At 40.6% G+C, this 17,430-nt stretch overlaps 1 protein-coding gene across 1 annotated transcript; it reads left to right on the top strand.

The window, feature by feature from the left end:
- The first annotated feature begins 666 nt into the window (after positions 1–666).
- LOC117073628 (olfactory receptor 2A1/2A42) lies at positions 667–1,628 on the top strand. Its single transcript, XM_033194759.1, is given in 3 exon segments — positions 667–870; positions 873–1,051; positions 1,053–1,628. Coding segments are annotated over 3 exon segments (933 nt in total). The 3' UTR covers positions 1,603–1,628.
- The last annotated feature ends 15,802 nt before the right edge of the window (positions 1,629–17,430 follow it).

Below are 17,430 nucleotides of genomic sequence, written 5' to 3'. Positions count from 1 at the left end.
AACCAGTTTTCGGTAAATCAGTAACTGTGCATCAATCAGTAGATTAACCGTCAAATCGTCAATTATCGGTTCCTATTTATGACTCATTGTAAAATAAAGATTGCAATTAGAACACATTTGTAGCATATCCATTAGTTCCTTCTCAGGAACCCAAACAATCACAATGTCATTAAAGTTGCTTTTTATCTTTCTGCTTCTTCTGTTATTATATAAACTGCTCCAGAATACAAAGGTGGATTTCAGATGTTGAAAGCAAAACAGTTGATATTTCTACTGAGAAACTGGGATTACATCATCTTTTTTTCTAGGACCACTCTGATTCCCATATTTGGAGTTCTTCTATTACTGATTATTTCTACACTTCAGGAATCTCTTAGTAATTTTTATATGTGCAGCTTCAAGACAATCCTTATTAGATGGTCATTTTACTTCCACTTTTGGTACGACACTTTCTTCCCATGATGTGTCAATGGCTCTATGTATCCTACCATTTGTGACACAATGCCTTCTATAACACTGGATATTTACAATTGGTAATTAACTTAACGTGTAGCTAAATCACGAATGTTAAAAGTTTATCTTTTAAAAATGGCTAAATTCATAAAATAATCTCTAGGTGTTTTTGACAATCTGGTCCTAAGTGATCTTTTTCTTTTTCACAGGGAAATGGGGGAAAATCAGACAATGGTCACAGAGTTCCTCCTATTTGGATTTCTCCTGGGCCCAAGGATTCAGATGCTCCTCTTTGGGCTCTTCTCCCTGTTCTATGTCTTCACCCTGCTGGGGAACGGGGCCATCCTGGAGCTCATCTCACTGGACTCCAGACTCCACACCCCCATGTACTTCTTCCTCTCACACCTGGCTGTCGTCGAGACATCGCTTATGCTTGCAACACGGTGCCCCAGATGCCGGTGAACCTCCTGCATCCAGCCAAGCCCATCTCCTTTGCTGGCTGCATGACGCAGACCTTTCTCTGTTTGACTTTTGGACATAGCGAATGTCTCCTGCTGGTGGTGATGTCTTACGATCGTTATGTGGCCATCTGCCACCCTCCAGGTCATCATGACCTGGAGAGTCTGCATCACCCTGGCCATCACTTCTTGGACATGTGGCTCCCTCTTGGCTGTGGTCCATGTGGTTCTCATCCTGAGACTGCCCTTCTGTGGGCCTTATGAAATCAACCACTTCTTCTGTGAAATCCTGTCTGTCCTCAGGCTGGCCTGTGCTGACACCTGGCTCAACCAGGTGGTCATCTTTGCAGCCTGTGTGTTCTTTCTGGTGGGGCCGCTCTGCCTGGTGCTGGTCTCCTACTCACGCATCCTGATGGCCATCCTGAGGATCCAGTCTGGGGAGGGCCGCAGAAAGGCCTTCTCCACCTGCTCCTCCCACCTCTGTGTGGTGGGGCTCTTCTTTGGCAGTGCCATCATCATGTACATGGCCCCCAAGTCCCGCCACCCTGAGGAGCTGCAGAAGGTACTTTTTCTATTTTACAGTTTTTTCAACCCAACACTGAATCCCCTGATTTACAGCCTGAGGAACGCAGAGGTCAAGGGTGCCCTGAGGAGAGCATTGTGCAAGGAAAGTCATTCCCAACTGGTGTGACATTTGAATCTCCAGCCTCAGTCATCTCCTGCAATATTGGTACCAAATACCACCTAAGTTCACTACTCTTTATATCTGAAACTGAATGAACCAAGCGACTCTGCAAAGCATTCCTTTTTCCTGCCTGGGAAGTATTTAGTTTTTGATGCATTTGTTATACTTAACATTTTTTAATTTAACTGCTTATTGAGTTGAGAATGTTGGGGAAAGATTTGTTTTGTACACTGCCATGAGTCCAGAAGTTTAAAACAGACACTCCACCTGTGACTTAGTCAGGTATGCTCCGTAGTAGTGGAATAGCAGTTATTACCAGACAGAGTCATATCTATAAAAACTTTTTTAAAATACAGCCACAGGCAGAGACTCCAGAACTCATTGATACCTCTGTCCACTTTCATCTTCATTTGGATGCTTCCCCTCAATTGTACTTCCTCTCTAAGTAGTAAATGTACCTAAAAGCCTACTTCAGCTTGGAAGGAAATTGATTTTTATAAAATCCTACAAAGTGTCTGACAATTTTTGATGTCAGAGAGAGTGAATCCATAAACATTCAGCTGGCAATACGAAGCAATTACACAACAGAATCCACTTTCCAACCTGCCCTGAGATTGTGATGGTCATTTGTTTCTACTCTTCTCACCTCCTCTAGGGGACTGTCTATGATTCTCTCTGAATAAGCAAATGCTCTTCACTTAGAGGAAGTCAGTAAGTACCACCACACAACTTTTCACTGCTGGGGATGAATGGAAAGCCCCACACAGAGACAATTCAATGGAAAAAAGGGTTTTAATAATAACGTTAATATTTAGCATTATTATAAATTACTCTGTGCCATCCACTGCACATTGATAGGTACTTTATAGAGATAACCTCAGTTTATCATTATAGTCAGTCCATTTCCCATTATTGTCCCATTTTATAGATGCAAACTTTAAGCAGATGGAAAATGTTAGACTCAAATCCAAACAATCTGGCTCCCAAGCCTTCTCTGCTTAACCAGGACAATGTAGGACTTTATTAGCAACATACCTAATTTAGGATATGTTAGGTGAATGTGGGTTTCTTCTCCGTCTAGAATGTGCCACGATGAGGCCAGGAGAGTCAGAGATTATTTATGGAAGTCTTCTTATCCTGTTTGACGAGTCCTATGGCCATGGCTGCAAAAGAGGTTAAGAGATTCAGAGGAACACAGAACACAGACAGGGTGGGAGTGGAGGCTGTTCTCAATGAGATTAGAGAGTTGGTTTAGAACTGTACTTGGGTCTGGGTGGTGAAATCCAGAACAAAGACATCTCTAGTTCACATACAACACTCACATGCTCATGCATATGCACATGCACACACACACACACACACACACACACACACACACTGAGTGCTTAATGAAGCACTATTCCAAGAACCTTACAAGTAAGAGCTCTTTACGTCCTCATAAAAACCCTGAGGTAGAGACTATTACTACTATTTTTAGGTGAGAAAACAGAGCTACAGAGAGATTATATAATTTAACCAACGCTCCCAGCTAATAAGTACCTAGTCCAGAATCAAACTTAGGTAATATGACTGCTGAACCCATAATCATAACCATTATATAAGCAACTACACAACAAAATCCACTTTCCAACCTGCCCTGAGATTGTGATGGTCATTTGTTTCTACTCTTCTCACCTCCTCCAGGGGACTGTCTATGATTCTCTCTGAATAAGCAAATGTTCTTCACTTAGAGGAAGTTAGTAAGTACCACCACACAAATCAAAGAGATCATGAAATTTCCAAAGATGAAGAGGAGGAGAGATGAAAAGCAATTTTCAATCTCTAGCCAAAGATAGGCATTAGGCTCCAGACAGAAAACTACTTAAAGCTGGAAAAAACAAACAAACAAACAAAAAAAACCACACCAGCTTTTTTTATACTGGTGCATGAAATGAGATGAGGTAGCAAGAACCGACTGTGACTCCAAGGGTCAGAGATGGAGGAGGAGCCTCTTGACGGTCAGGATGGTGAAACCAAAAACAATGGATAAATGAGGTTGACATTGCAGTTTTAAGTTGATGGTTCATCAATTGAAGAACATTAGAAAGTGTTTTTGTAAATTATCTAGCCGGGCATGGCAACATGTGCCTGTAGCCCCAGCTATTCGGGAGGCTGAGGTAAGAGGATCACTTGAGCCCAGGATTTTGAGGCTTCAGTGAGTCACAATCACACCACTGCATTCCAACCTGGGTGACAGAGTGAGACTTTGTCTCCAACAATAATAATAATTTTTTAAAAATTAAATAATTAATTAATTTTTTAAAAATTACCCAAACTGGATACACCATTTGTAATTCCACTGCTGCCGAACAGTTTTTAAACAGTTGTTTAGTTTCATGGCAGATGCTGCGTATTGCAATGGAACCAACACTGGGAAGGGATACATTCAAGTGGCAGGATGAAGGTGAAGAGCTCTAATACCAGCGATAGGTTTCAAGGGATGAACGCTCCCCTGGTAACAGAGGAGCGGCAGGAAATCATGGTGTGCAGAAACCATGCTCAGGCAGTTGCTTGTGTGGACCCTAAATTCTGTGTGTGCAGTCCTCTCTTAGGATTGGCCCAGGCATCCAGGAAGCCCATGACACTGCCTACCTCTTAAATACACAAGGTGCGTACCAGAGGCCCTGGTTCTAGTTCCAGGTGTATCATTTGCTAGCTGTGTTTTTTTGCAGAGAACTCCCTTAAACTGCCTGAGCTTCAGTCCTTCATCTGAAAATTATGCATATGGAAGCTGTTTAGGACACCCCAGAGTGCCACTGAAAACCAAAAGCAAGATGCAAATGGACACATTTTTTTTTTGAAGTCTTAAAAGTGCTAATGTGAACATAAGATAAACTGTTATTATTACCATGCTGTCAGAAGTTATTTTAATCCTGTTAGGGTTGCTAAACTTTCTGATCTGGAACCAAAATTTCTCTTTAAACAGGAAGAGCATTGGTGCTGGTAGGTCACCTACGCCTGGCTTCCCCATGTCTGCACTAGAGGCACAGAAGGCCACTGAGTCTTGGAGGGCACAGGCAGACCAGGAGCACGAGCTGCGGCCCAGACTCAGGGAACCTCTGTGCGTCAGCTGGCAAAGACTCCTGGGGAGCCTCTCTCTCTTTGAATCTGGTCCCAGCCCGTCCACTTGGAAAAAACAGGAGACTTCTCCCAAAGTCAAGGAATTCAGATTTTGGTTTTGGTTTCCAACTTTTTGTAATCCTCACCCTGGGATTTACAGTATATGTCTCGATTATGTTTCATTCATCTCTTCACAAAGGGAAGGACAAGCATTGGTTCATCTCTTTACACCTGTACATTCCTAGCACAGAGTGAGTACTCATAAAAAACATAAGGAATACATAGAGGACACTTTAGCTATCTGTTGACTATGTCTGTTGACCCCATTTCCAAATTTTCAGTGTTGAGCCATCTTCTGATTTCTAACCTTCTTTAAATCCCTCTAATTTTAGGTTATAGTACAGTAGAAATTTAATTGTACCTGATGATTATTGAGCACTTACTATGTGGTCAGCACCGCATAAAATGCTTTAGTATAATTCTTACAACAAATCTGTGGAGTAGGTACTAACACTATCCTAACATTACATGGGGAAAATAAAGTTTAGTGAAATTAATTAATTTATGCAAGGTCGCCAAATCATTCAGTGGTAGAAACAGGACTCAAGACCAGGCAGTCTGGCTGTAAATAAACTCTGAGCCACTCTCTTGTAGAGGACCTCCTGATACTCATCTCCTGAATGATTGGCAACAGGCCCGTTCATAGTAGACACTCAGTAAACTGACTAAATGAACAAATGAGTGGTCATTGTGTTCAAATTTCTACTCACATCATATATGCCTAGGGATGAGTTACCCTTTATTCTTTTTATTTATTTATTTATTTGAGATGGAGTCTTGCTCTGTCGCCCAGTCTGGAGTGCAGTGGCACGATCTCGGCTCACTGCAATTTCTGTCTCCCAGGTTTAAGTGATTCTCCTGCCTCAGCCTCCCGAGTAGTTGGGACTACAGGCATGCGCCACCACACCGGCTAATTCTGTATTGTTAGTGGAGAGGGCATTTCACCATGTTGGTCAGGCTGGTCTCAAACTCCTGACCTCAGGTGATCCACCCGCCTCGGCCTCCCAAAGTGCTGGTATTACAGGCGTGAGCCACTGTGCCTGGCCTATTTTTTTAAAGTTGAATTTCTTGTGCATTTGATTTGTCCAATTCATCCTTTTAGCATATTCTTATGCAGTAGATATTAATAATCAAGAACGTCCTATTGCTCTAGGATCACAGAGAAGACAAGACACAATTTAGGGTTGAAATTTAGCACCTACTATTAAAAATGATGGGAATTCTATTTATGTTTTATCATAGGAGTCCATGGCCATTGTCTTATCACAAGTGTGCCAAATGACTGAACCTGTGATTCCAGAAGGCCAGGATGGTACTGGTGCTACACAGGAAGTCATGTTAGGATGCTGCTCTTGAAAACTCTGGCAAGAGGGTGGAGACAACTGTAGGCAATAACTACTGGGAATGATAGGGATGGGAATTTGTGTGTTGTAGCCAGTTTCCTTGCCGCCTGAAATTGGCACCTGCAGCATCTTTGGCATGTGGACCAGGGATTGCCAATTGCCGACCTGTACGGCTGGTGTTTGCTGTCTGCTGTGAGTGTAGCGTATCATTGTTAAACACAGGTTCGTGAGAATAGACAAAAAGGAAAGACATTTGGAATGCTGTCCCACTGGACTTCACAGTTCTGATGTTTTCGCAACCAGCAGAGAAGTGTCTTACATCCCTTGCTTTCTTCATAAATTTTAAATAGCATTGGCTCATTTTTATCTGTGTTTTTCAAACCTGTGTATGTTTTTAATTTTTGAAATCATGTTGTGCCAAAAGAAGAAGTGAACCCTTGAACACAGTATGATTTGGTCAACAGAATACTGGCTAGGCATGAGAATGTCTGGGCTCTCACAGCAATTCCCCCACTTACTGTGTGACCTTAGAAAAGTTGCTTAACTCCTCTGGGCTTCAATTTCCACACCTATAAAATAAAGAATTGAACTAGACAAACTTTAAGGTCCCCTTTTACTTTCTAATTCCCTGTCTTTATTAGTTTCTTCACATTTCATATTAATTTGGATTTTCATTTTTGTCAAAGGAGTATAAAACAAATTCCATACAGAGAAAATGAAATGCACTTCTGAGGCTAACTGAATCTCTCAGACCTTAAATATAGTAGAACCCCAAAAATACATACTGGCCAGGCACGATGGCTCATGCCTGTAATCCCAGCACTTTGGGAGGCCGAGGCGGGAGGATCACTTGAGGCCAGGAGTTTGAGACCAGCATGGTGAATATGATGAACCTTTTCTCTACTAAAAATACAAAAACCAGCCAGGCATGGTGGCATGTGCTTGTAATTCCAGCTACTTGGGAGGCTGGGGCATGAGAATCGCTTGATCCTGGAAGGAAGAGGTTGCAGTGAGCCGAGATCATGCCACTGCACTCCAGCCTGGGCGACAGAGGGAGACTCTGTCTCAAAAAATGAAAAAAAAAAAAAATAGTACATACGGAATTAATTAATTAGCACTATTTTAGTGCACTGGGAAGTAGAAATTTCGTAAGACTGGTTAAAAGTTAATGAAATGCCCACCTTAAGGAAAGAATATTACTAGGAATAACTTTTATTGGGAATGGTTCTAGGAACTAGACTAAAACATAAATGTCTAGTTTTGTACACGTATTACCCACATTGTAGATATACTTTTAAGAGATAATATTTGTTGAGAGCTTATTAAATGCCAGGCACTGTGCTAAGGTACACGCATCATTATTCTGTCTCAACTTCATAACAATTCTATGAGTTAGTACTTTTATTATTATAATTTTTACAAAAGAAGAGATAGAGGCACAGAGATGGTAAGAAACTTTTCTGTGGTCACACGGCAAGTATCTGACATAACCTGGACCCTAATCCAGGTGAGCCTGACTCCATAACCACTGCGCCATAAGGCCTCCCTCTATCCTGGACTTAGAGAATATATTTCTGTGAACAGTTAAGTAAGGATCAAGAAAATCAGCCTTGAGACCTATTGTACAACTTGGTGAGGATAGTAGATAACATATATTGTATTGTGAAAAATGTTGAGAGAGTAGATTTTAAGTGTTCTCACCACAAAAATGACAAGTATGTTAGATAATTCATATGGTAATTTGCCCAATTTAGCCATTTCACAATGTACATACATTTCGAAACATCATTTTATACATGGTAAATCTATACCATTTTGTCAATTAAAAAAACAAAACTTTTATTTTACTTAATTTTATTTATTTACTTATTTTTGAGATGGAGTTTTGCTCTTGTCGCCCAGGCTGGAGTACAATGGCACAATCTCGGCTCACTGCAACATCCACCTCCCGATTCAAGCGATTCTCCTGCCTCAGGCTCCTGAGTAGCTGGAATTATAGGCGGCCACCGCTACACCCGGCTAATTTTTTGCATTTTTAATAGAGTCAGGGTTTCACCATGTTGGCCAGGCTGGTCTTGAATGCCTGACCTCAGGTGATCCACCCGCCTCAGCCTCCCAAAGTGCTGGGATTGTAGGCATGAGCCACTGCACCCGGCCAAAAAAAAATAAAATGTTTAAAAAGTCCACCATCTTTGCCACACACAAAGAAAAGAAAATCAGCTTTAAGAAAATGATAAAAATACAGCTAACGTAGTCCCCAATATATATAATAAGCAAAATAGTAATATACAAACTAGCTTTTTATTGGAAAAAAATATAGATGCAAGTAGAGACAAATAAACTATTTACCGTAGAACAAGTGACAGACAATAATAAATATAATGAAAGATGTATAGCTCCTCTAGTAAATAATAAATTTTAAAGCACAAGATACCATTTTTCACCCATTAGATGGACAAAAATTAAAAGATAGATATTTTCTAGCATCGCTAAGCATGCAGGCAAGGGGATATTTCCCCACAGTCTTAATAGATTTGGGGGAAATGTGGTCATGTCTCTTCAAAAACTAGTTTGTTCTGATTTTTCAGAGACAGGGTTTCACTCTGTTGCCCAGGCTGGAGTACAGTGAGCTCAAAGTATCCTCCGACCTCAGCCTCCTGAGTAGCTGGAACTACAGGTGCCATCATGCCTGGCTAATTTTGCTGTTGTTGTTTAGTAGAGACGGGGTCTCACTATATTGCTTAGGCTGGTATTGGATTCCTGGGCTAAAGCAATCCTCCCTCCTCAGTCTCCCAAAGTGCTGGGATTACAGGCATGAGCCACTGTGTCCGACCTCAAAAAATAAAATGTGCATGCCTTTTGATGCAGCAATTCCAATTCTAAGAACATATCCTACAGAAATATTCCCATATGCATAAATATATACATGTAAATATATTTTAAGCAGAAGCAGTATTTGTAATATTGATAAATAACCTAATATCAATAGTGAGGTTATTAAATAAAACATTGCAAATATATACAATGAAATATTATGCAACTCTTAATATAAGTAAGTTTTATTAGTCTATTAACATCTAATTAGATATTAATGTACAGTTAACAGATAAACTAATATTACCATAAGCAAAATTTTCATAAAATGTGAAGTGAGGAAACAAAGTATATCAATACTGTGCTTTCTCATTCACTTAAAAACCTATAGATAGGTGTATGTGTGAGAATATATACATAGAGAGACGTATACTAAAGCATGGGAAAATGTTTAAAATAATACACATTAAAGAGTTAAAGAAGAGACCTCTCAAAATGTGGACTGAACCATGGGAAAGAATATTGCGTTATTTGAAAATTTTACAGTAAACCAATGCTCATTCCTTGTTCAGAGGAGGTTTTCCCGACCAGCAGACATCATGCCATTAATTGGTGATTCCAGGACCCAGGGTCCTTACACCTCATGGATCTACCATCATTTCTACATGGTTCCCATGATCATCACGTGTGTTGGAAGAAAAAGCATGAAAGTTTCAGTGACCTGGCCCAAAAGTGGACTCTTCATTTCTGCTTACTTCCCATTGGCTAAAACTTGGTCACCATGGCCATAAAAAATGCAAGTGATTCTGAGAAATGTGGTCCATGCACCCAAACATAGGAGGAACAATTCTGAAAAACATCTAGCAGCCTGTGCCACAGGGAATCAGAGGTTCTGAGTTTCTAGCTCTCTGCCTCTTCAGGACAATAGTAAAACTCAAAAGAAGTGGAGGGACCAAGAGACTTGAGCCTTCTCCACAGATCTCCATCATCAGCACTTCCACAGAATTTTTTTTTTCATTTTTATCTGAATATTTCAATTTTATCTGAATTCAATTTTGTCTGAATTTTTTAAATTTTATCAGACAATAGATTTCTTTTTCAATTTTATCAGAAATACAATCCAAATAGAGCTTCAAGACAAATCCCCTAGCCCCCATTTCAGTACAAAAATTCTGAAACTGCTACTGCCCTGATTATCTTCTGAGGGACCCAGACAAAATCAACTGTGAACCATCAAGTCTCAAGATGTCGGGAAATCCTATAAACCTGGATTCAGGTGTGCCATGATCAGCCTTATCCTTATTTTACTTCCCTGTCTATAAAATGGTGACAAGACACCACCCCATCTATTTCAAGGAAATCTGAGCTTCACAAAAGGTAATATACACAGCACTTTATAAGCTGAAAAGAAGTACTGAAAGTTATTCTTAATCATAAAGCATTGAGATTCATCTATTCTCTTCTCTCATCTTTGTTTTCTCCTTCCTTAATTCCTCTATGTATTATTTACCTGATCTCTTATAAAAGAGGTAAATAATATACACCTACTATGTACTCACAAATACTTAAAATGTTTTAAAATTTTTAATGTGGTATCTTAAACTAAAACCCACTACAATTTAGTCCCAGGGAAGAGAGTTCTAGGGAAGAGCCAAACAAGGACATACGAACAAAAGGTAATACTGGGCAACAGGATTAGATCTGAGGTAACCAAATCAGACAGGTAGTATGATCCTTTCTTCTCAAAAAGTAGGTTGTGATAGATCAGCCATTCCATGCTTTAAGGGGGTAGAGAGAACAAAAAGGCTGAATTTCTAGCTATCCAAAATGTGGTTCCCATGGTGCTTGCATTGAACTGGAAGAGAAGAAAGGAAGTGATGACTAAGGTGGATGAAAGGCCAGGTGCTGTGGCTCATGCCTGCAATCCCAGCACTTTGGGAAGCAGAGGCGGGTGGATCATTTGAGGGCAGGACTTTGAGACCAGCCCTGCCAACATGGTGAAACCCCATCTCTACTAAAAATACAAAAATTAGCGGACATCATGGTGCACGCCTGTAATACCAGCTACTCGGGAGGCTGAGGTAGAAGAATCACTTGAACCCGGGAGGCAGAGGTTGCAGTGAGCCGAGATTGCACCACTGCACTCCAGCCTGGGTGGCAGAGGAGACTCGGTCTCAAAAATAAATAAATAAATAAATAAAATTAGGTAAATGAAGGGTTAAAATACTAAGTAATGAACTCTTCTGGCATGCAGAAGACATCTAGCACTCCATGCCTGGGTGGCTCAACCCATCCCCATCAGATATGGCAGAACAAAATGTTAGCGTGTGGGCAGTGAAAGTCAGTTAGCAGGCTGCAGCAATGCCACTGATAGAATAATATGACCTCAGAAGCTATTTGCCCTTTTTTGAAGCCAACAACTATCTAGCAGGATTTTGGAGGCACTCAAAGTCTTACAATTATCTCTCCCTCCTGCCTTCAGATATTCAGAATGTCTTTAGCAAGACAATCTTGTTTCACAATCACAGATAAACTTCCCATGCCGATGTATATGTTCATATAAATAGGTTGTGACTAGCAGGTAATAAGGGTCCTGTTTTGATAAGACTTCGAGTCCTAGATACCTGAAGAGGGTGTGGAGGAAGGGAGGCTAGGGCTCTCCCGACAATTTCATCTACTTTAAGCCTTATCACTTCTGAAACCTGTAATCATACCAGATTTTTAGTTGTCATTTAGGTCTCTGAAACCTGCCAGGAGCTTTTCTTAATGCAAAATAAATAAATAAATAAATGTCCACTAAGTTCCACTAATACAGGACTGATTTAAGTAAAGACCAGTATCTTCATACAATGGAATACCATAAAATTATCAACAAACAGTACACAGTATGGATGGTCTCTAGATCTTACATCGAAAAATCTCCAAGACCCATTCAGAAAAGCAAGAAAAAAGGAAGGGGGTGGATAAACTCTATCTGGAGGTGCTTACATATGCATTAAGAGGAATACAGAAGAAACTAAGAAGAGAAAGGTTGAAAACAGGGAAGATGGTGACAAGCAGGGGCATATCTAGGCCTGAAGCTTATACAATTTGGGGCACCTTCTTTAAGAAAAAGAATGTGAATGTATGAGCACAATATTAGTTCAGAGTTTTGGAAGGGACTCTTGGAAGGGGTTCTAAGCTTAAGCTTTGCTAGCTTCATGGTAAATCCACAGGGTGACAGGTAGGAAAGGGAGAATATTTTAAAAAAAAATTTGAAAGCTGATTGAAATCTGAGTCATTTATATCTATTCATAAAACTTAATTTTAAAAAATCAACGTATTTGCCAAAATAGCTCTGGAGAAAAAGAACTGACTAGGTGACCAAGCCTCATGAAAAATGTGGGTTCCTATAACCAAATTCATAAAAGGACCATTGCAAACATGACAACCGTAACCACTGAAATATAACATTTCACCAATTACATTAGGAAAGTTAAAAAGTTTTAAAGGCTGGGTGTGGTGGCTCATGCCTGTAATCTCAGCACTTTGGGAGGCTGAGGTGGGAGGATCACCTGAGCCCAGGAGTTCAAGACTACCTTGGGCAACATGAGGAAACTGTCTACAAAAAGTAAAAAATTAGCCATGCACAGTGGTGAATTCCTGTGGGAGGCTGAGATGGGAGGATTACTTGAGCCTGGGAAGTCGAGGCTGCAGTGAGCTGTAATCACGCCATTGCACTCCAACCTGGGCCACAAAGTGAGACTCCGTCTCAGAAAAAAAAAAAAAAGTTTTAAAAACGCACAGTTAGTGAGGGCATGAAGTGTCATACATTGCTGTAATTTGGTATAAATGACCTCCATGGAGAACAGTTTGCCAAAGTCTCCCACAATTACAAATGCACCATTTGACACGCAATTCTACTTCCAGGAATACATTCCACAGGTTGACTAGCATGTGTGCTACACAACAGATGTAAAGGTTATTCACTGCAGCATTGTTTGTACTGCCAAACTACTGGGGAAAATGTCAATAGGAGACTACACCCATTCAATAAAATCTTGTACAGCTGAAAAATAAATAAGGAAGCTCTTTATGTGCTCATATAGAACAATCTTCAACCTATATTTTTAAGTGAAAAAAGCAAGTTTTGAAATATTCTGTGGACTATCATTGATGTAATATATTTCCGGTAAGTGCAAAATATTTTTGGAAGCATTTCACAAACAACTTGTAATACTGGGGCCTTGAGAGAAGATAACTGGATAGCTGGGAAACGTGTGGAGGGAGACATTTACTTCTGTGCTTTTAGCTTTTGAAGGATGTCAATGTGTAACTTTTTCAAAATATGTTTTGAAGATAAACACAGATCTTTAATATTTGCAAAAGTCACACCAGCCCTAAATTCTCATCAAGCCTGAGACTGTTCAGAGGGGAGCCTAGTGAAGCCCCAAACCTTAACATCAATTCCACGTTTGATGCAGATCAAACTAGGGGTAAGAAAGGTTGACAATATTGGGCATTTTTTCCCCTCTACTGGAGGGTATACTACTTACATTAAAAAGACTGATTATTTATTAAATGATTCAATGATTTCATGATTCTAAATAAAACCTTTTCCAGGGACTTATGGGGTCTCACTCTGTCACTCAGGCTGGAGTGTAGTGTTGTGATTATAGTTCATTATAACCTCGAATGCCTGGGATCAAGTGATCCTCCTGCCTTAGCCTCTGTTCCAGTTCTTCTGTGAGCTCCCAATCCAATGCTTTAGATTCTCAATAATGAAGGGACCTCCTTTTCCCAAGCCCTGTGTCAATGAAGAAGAGAGGTGCCTGATTCGCCAGAGGAGACAGAAAAGAACACTGGTACCCAGTGAGTGTTCCTTTATTTAGAAGGCAAGATCCCTTGGGACTTGGTTAAAATCCAAACCTGGGGACACACATTCTAAAAGAAATGAGTCTGAGATGGGAAGAATATTGGATCCTAAGTATGGTAATTATTCTAAAAAGAAGAAAGTTGCCACTGCCAGCCTGGGCAATATAGAGAGACCCCATCTCTACAAAAAATTAGCTGGGTATAGTGGCACACTATGCTCCTTGGGAGGCTGATGCAGGAGAGTTACTTCAGCCTGGGACTTCGAGACTGTAGTGAGCTATGATCACACCACTGCACTCCAGCCTGGGTGCCAGAGTAAGACCCTACCTCAAAAGCCAAACAGAAAGAAAGCTGCAGCAGGTGGAGAATGCTAACTCCACCCTCATACAATTAGAATATATGAGAAGTCTTTTCCTACTAATAGATTGTGCATTCCAAGAGTGATTTAGAGCTACGAAGGCATATCAAGATTTACTTTTTTTTAAGATGACTACAATTTTTAGAGCAAGCTTGTGAGCTGATGCATTTATTTCCACAAGATGGTGCTATAGCTTCTGCTAAGTACAACACTCACGTTTCCTTTAGGAACTACAGATACAAAATATGTTTCTAATTGAGAAGCAAATCTGCACGCGCTCTGGTGAGTCTGTTAAAGAAACACATTGTGCAAAAACGTCCCGGTGGAGGTGGAGGTTGATTTGGGCCTAAAGGGTGAAGATTGTTCCAGGTAATAATACCTTCCACCACCTCCACACATACCTGAGTTGATGTCTCAAGGCTTCATGCAGCCTTCAGCTTTCTCTTTGTCAAAAATGCTGCTCTTTCTACTATCAAGTGTGTGTGTGTGTGTGTGTGTGTGTGTGTGTGTGTGTTTGTCAGACATGGGATGGAGGAGTGGCCCAGAGCTCCCACCACCATAGAAATGCAGCTCCCATGACCATCCACACTTCCACCCAGGGGCAGATCAAGCCTCGCCCCTTCAATAGAGCCTTTCCTTGTCACTCTGTCCCACGTGAATCACACCTGCCTAGGGGTACAAATAATAATGCAACAGAATGTTTTAGAATACCATTTTTCCATTTCCATCTAAGTGTGCCAAGTTTTGGTGGGGGGGGGGGCAGAGTCCAATTTACTGCCCACGGCAATGAGGATCCTACCTTGAATTTATCCAGTGATGCTATCACAAACACTGGCAATCTCAAGTAAGTATTCAGTCACCTTGGTTGGCAGCCTGGGTGACTGGGAGGATGCTGGCCCCGGTTGGCCACGACTTGAACCTAGAAATATGTGAAGTCATCACCTCTTTGGAGTTGTTTGATCATCTCTAACAGGATAGGATTAAACTGTCCTGATTTTTCTTAATGTCTTTTTTTAATGACGTTAACATCTTCAGTATCCCTCTCCTGACAGAGTCATAGAGGTGGGACATTTGTATCACAAGGGAAATAGAAGGATGTTCCTGCTGAAGTGAATGGCACCTCCCTTCCTATTCATCTTTATTCTTTAAAAAAAAAAAAAAAATGGCCAGGCATGGTGGCTTATGCCTGTATGCCCAGCATTTTGGGAGGCTGAGGTGGGTGGATCATTTGAGATCAGGAGTTGGAGATCAGTCTGACCAACATGGTGAAATGCCACCTCTACCAAAAACACAAAAATTAGCCGGGAGTGGTGGCGGGCACCTATAGTCCCAGCTACTCAGGAGGCTGAGACAGGAGAATCACTTGAACCTGGGAGGTAGAGGTTGCAGTGAGCTGAGATCACACCACTGCACTCCAGCCTGGGTGACAGAGCGAGACTCTTTCTCAAAAAGAAAAAAAATTTTTTTTAAATAGAGATGGGGTCTCACTATGTTTCCCAAGCTGGTCTTGAACTCCTGGGTTCAAGCGATCCTTCTGCCTCCACCTCCCAAAGTGCTGGGATTACAGGCGTGAGCCACTGCGCTGGCCTCATCTCTATTCTTGTCTCCATTTTTCTCTATTCTATTCTGTGTCTCTGTGCCTTGGTGGTCAAAAATGTGACATAGCTATACAGTCAGTCCTCCTCATCCACAGGCTCCACATCGTAGCTTCAACCAACAATGGATCAAAAATATTCAGGAAAAAAAAAATGGATGGTTTTGTCTGTACTGAAAATGTACAGGCTTTTTTCCCCGTTATTGTTCCCTAAACAACACAGTATAATGACTATTTTCATAGGATTTACATTGTAGTAGGTATTAATCTAGAGATGTCTTAAAGTGTACAGGAGGATGTGCACAGGTTATAGGCAAAGACTAAGCCATTTTACGTCAGAGACTTGAGCATCTGGGGATTTTGGTATCGTGCAGGGTGGGAAGTGTCCTTGGTATCAATCTCCTAGGATGACTGGACGTGATGGATCACTCCTGCTCTCTTTTGCTACCACATCCTCTCCACTGCCACAGAGGTAAGGGCAGGGTAAGTGGAAGCCTAGGGCCACAGAGACAACAGGGTACTCTGGGCTCACCATCAAGAGTAGAGGAGGAAACCTGTTGCGCTGCTCTAGGAGTAGAGGCTGCCTTTTGGAAGATGAGTGGGATAACATGGATTAGGATGGAAGAGAATACTCATACCTAAGAACAATCACTGACTGGGGACTTTGACAGTGGATGGAACACCTCAAGAAATAGGCGTCAAGGACGTGAGATGAGGGATGAGGCCAAAGACTTTCTATTACCAAAAAGGAAGGACAGAGTTAGGCCGAACTAAGGACATTTCTGTGTTCAAAATAAACAGCATGCTGTTATTGGGTTTGTCTTATATTATTATGTCTATCAGAAGAAGAATACACAAAGATACAACTTACTTACTTATACATACTTATAACTTACTTATACAACTTACCTACTACGTCTATCAAAAGAATACACAAAGATACAATTTATTCTTTGAATAGCAGCAGATTTTAGTCTAAAATAGATGAGATACAAAAAAAAGTAACGTGTGTTTTCTAGCTTCTCCCAAATAGAAAAAAATAAAATATATATGTATAAAATGATTTTAAAAAGTATTTGGCTTTAAGACCTCATCACAGGAATTCCTGGAACCCTCTCTCTTCCGACCGATGTAAGAGGCAGTGTAAACATCTTCCTTTGTGTCAGTATGTATTTGTGTGTTTTGGTTCTCATCTGATACCAAAAGAGTACAATATTACTCATAAATATATACACAGAGACATATACATTTAATACAATAAATTCAAGACAGATTTTAAAATAGGGCAATAGAAAAATAAGAACAGAAGGTATAAAAGTTCACAAAGTATACTTTACTATACAATACATCTTTGAAAGGTAGGTTACAATTTTGCTATTCAATTGTATTCTCCAATTTAGAAGGGAAGTGTGAGCGGTATAAATTTTCCTCAGACTAGCCTTGCTTTCTCAGTTTATTCTAGAACTTATGCTAATACAACTTGTTGTTCAGATGCAATTTTCATAACCTTCTAACTTGAGAAAACAGAAGCACCATCTTCAAGGATAAAAGTCAGTTGAAATTCAATTTCCCACTCAAATATACTTCCCACCAATAATTACCTAATGTCCTATGATTCACTGGGTGTGGGAATTTCTACTCTCTCCTATCTCAGGGTTAGTTTGATGCCTACCTGCAGTTTTCTTTCAGAGGTTAAAGGGTAATGACTGCCT

The sequence above is a fragment of the Trachypithecus francoisi genome, unplaced genomic scaffold (genome assembly GCF_009764315.1).
Source record: "Trachypithecus francoisi isolate TF-2019V2 unplaced genomic scaffold, Tfra_2.0 Lachesis_group4, whole genome shotgun sequence".
Classification (NCBI taxonomy): domain Eukaryota; kingdom Metazoa; phylum Chordata; class Mammalia; order Primates; family Cercopithecidae; genus Trachypithecus; species Trachypithecus francoisi.
The sequence above is the reverse complement of the archived record's forward strand: the minus strand, read 5'-3'. Positions and strand labels throughout refer to the sequence as shown.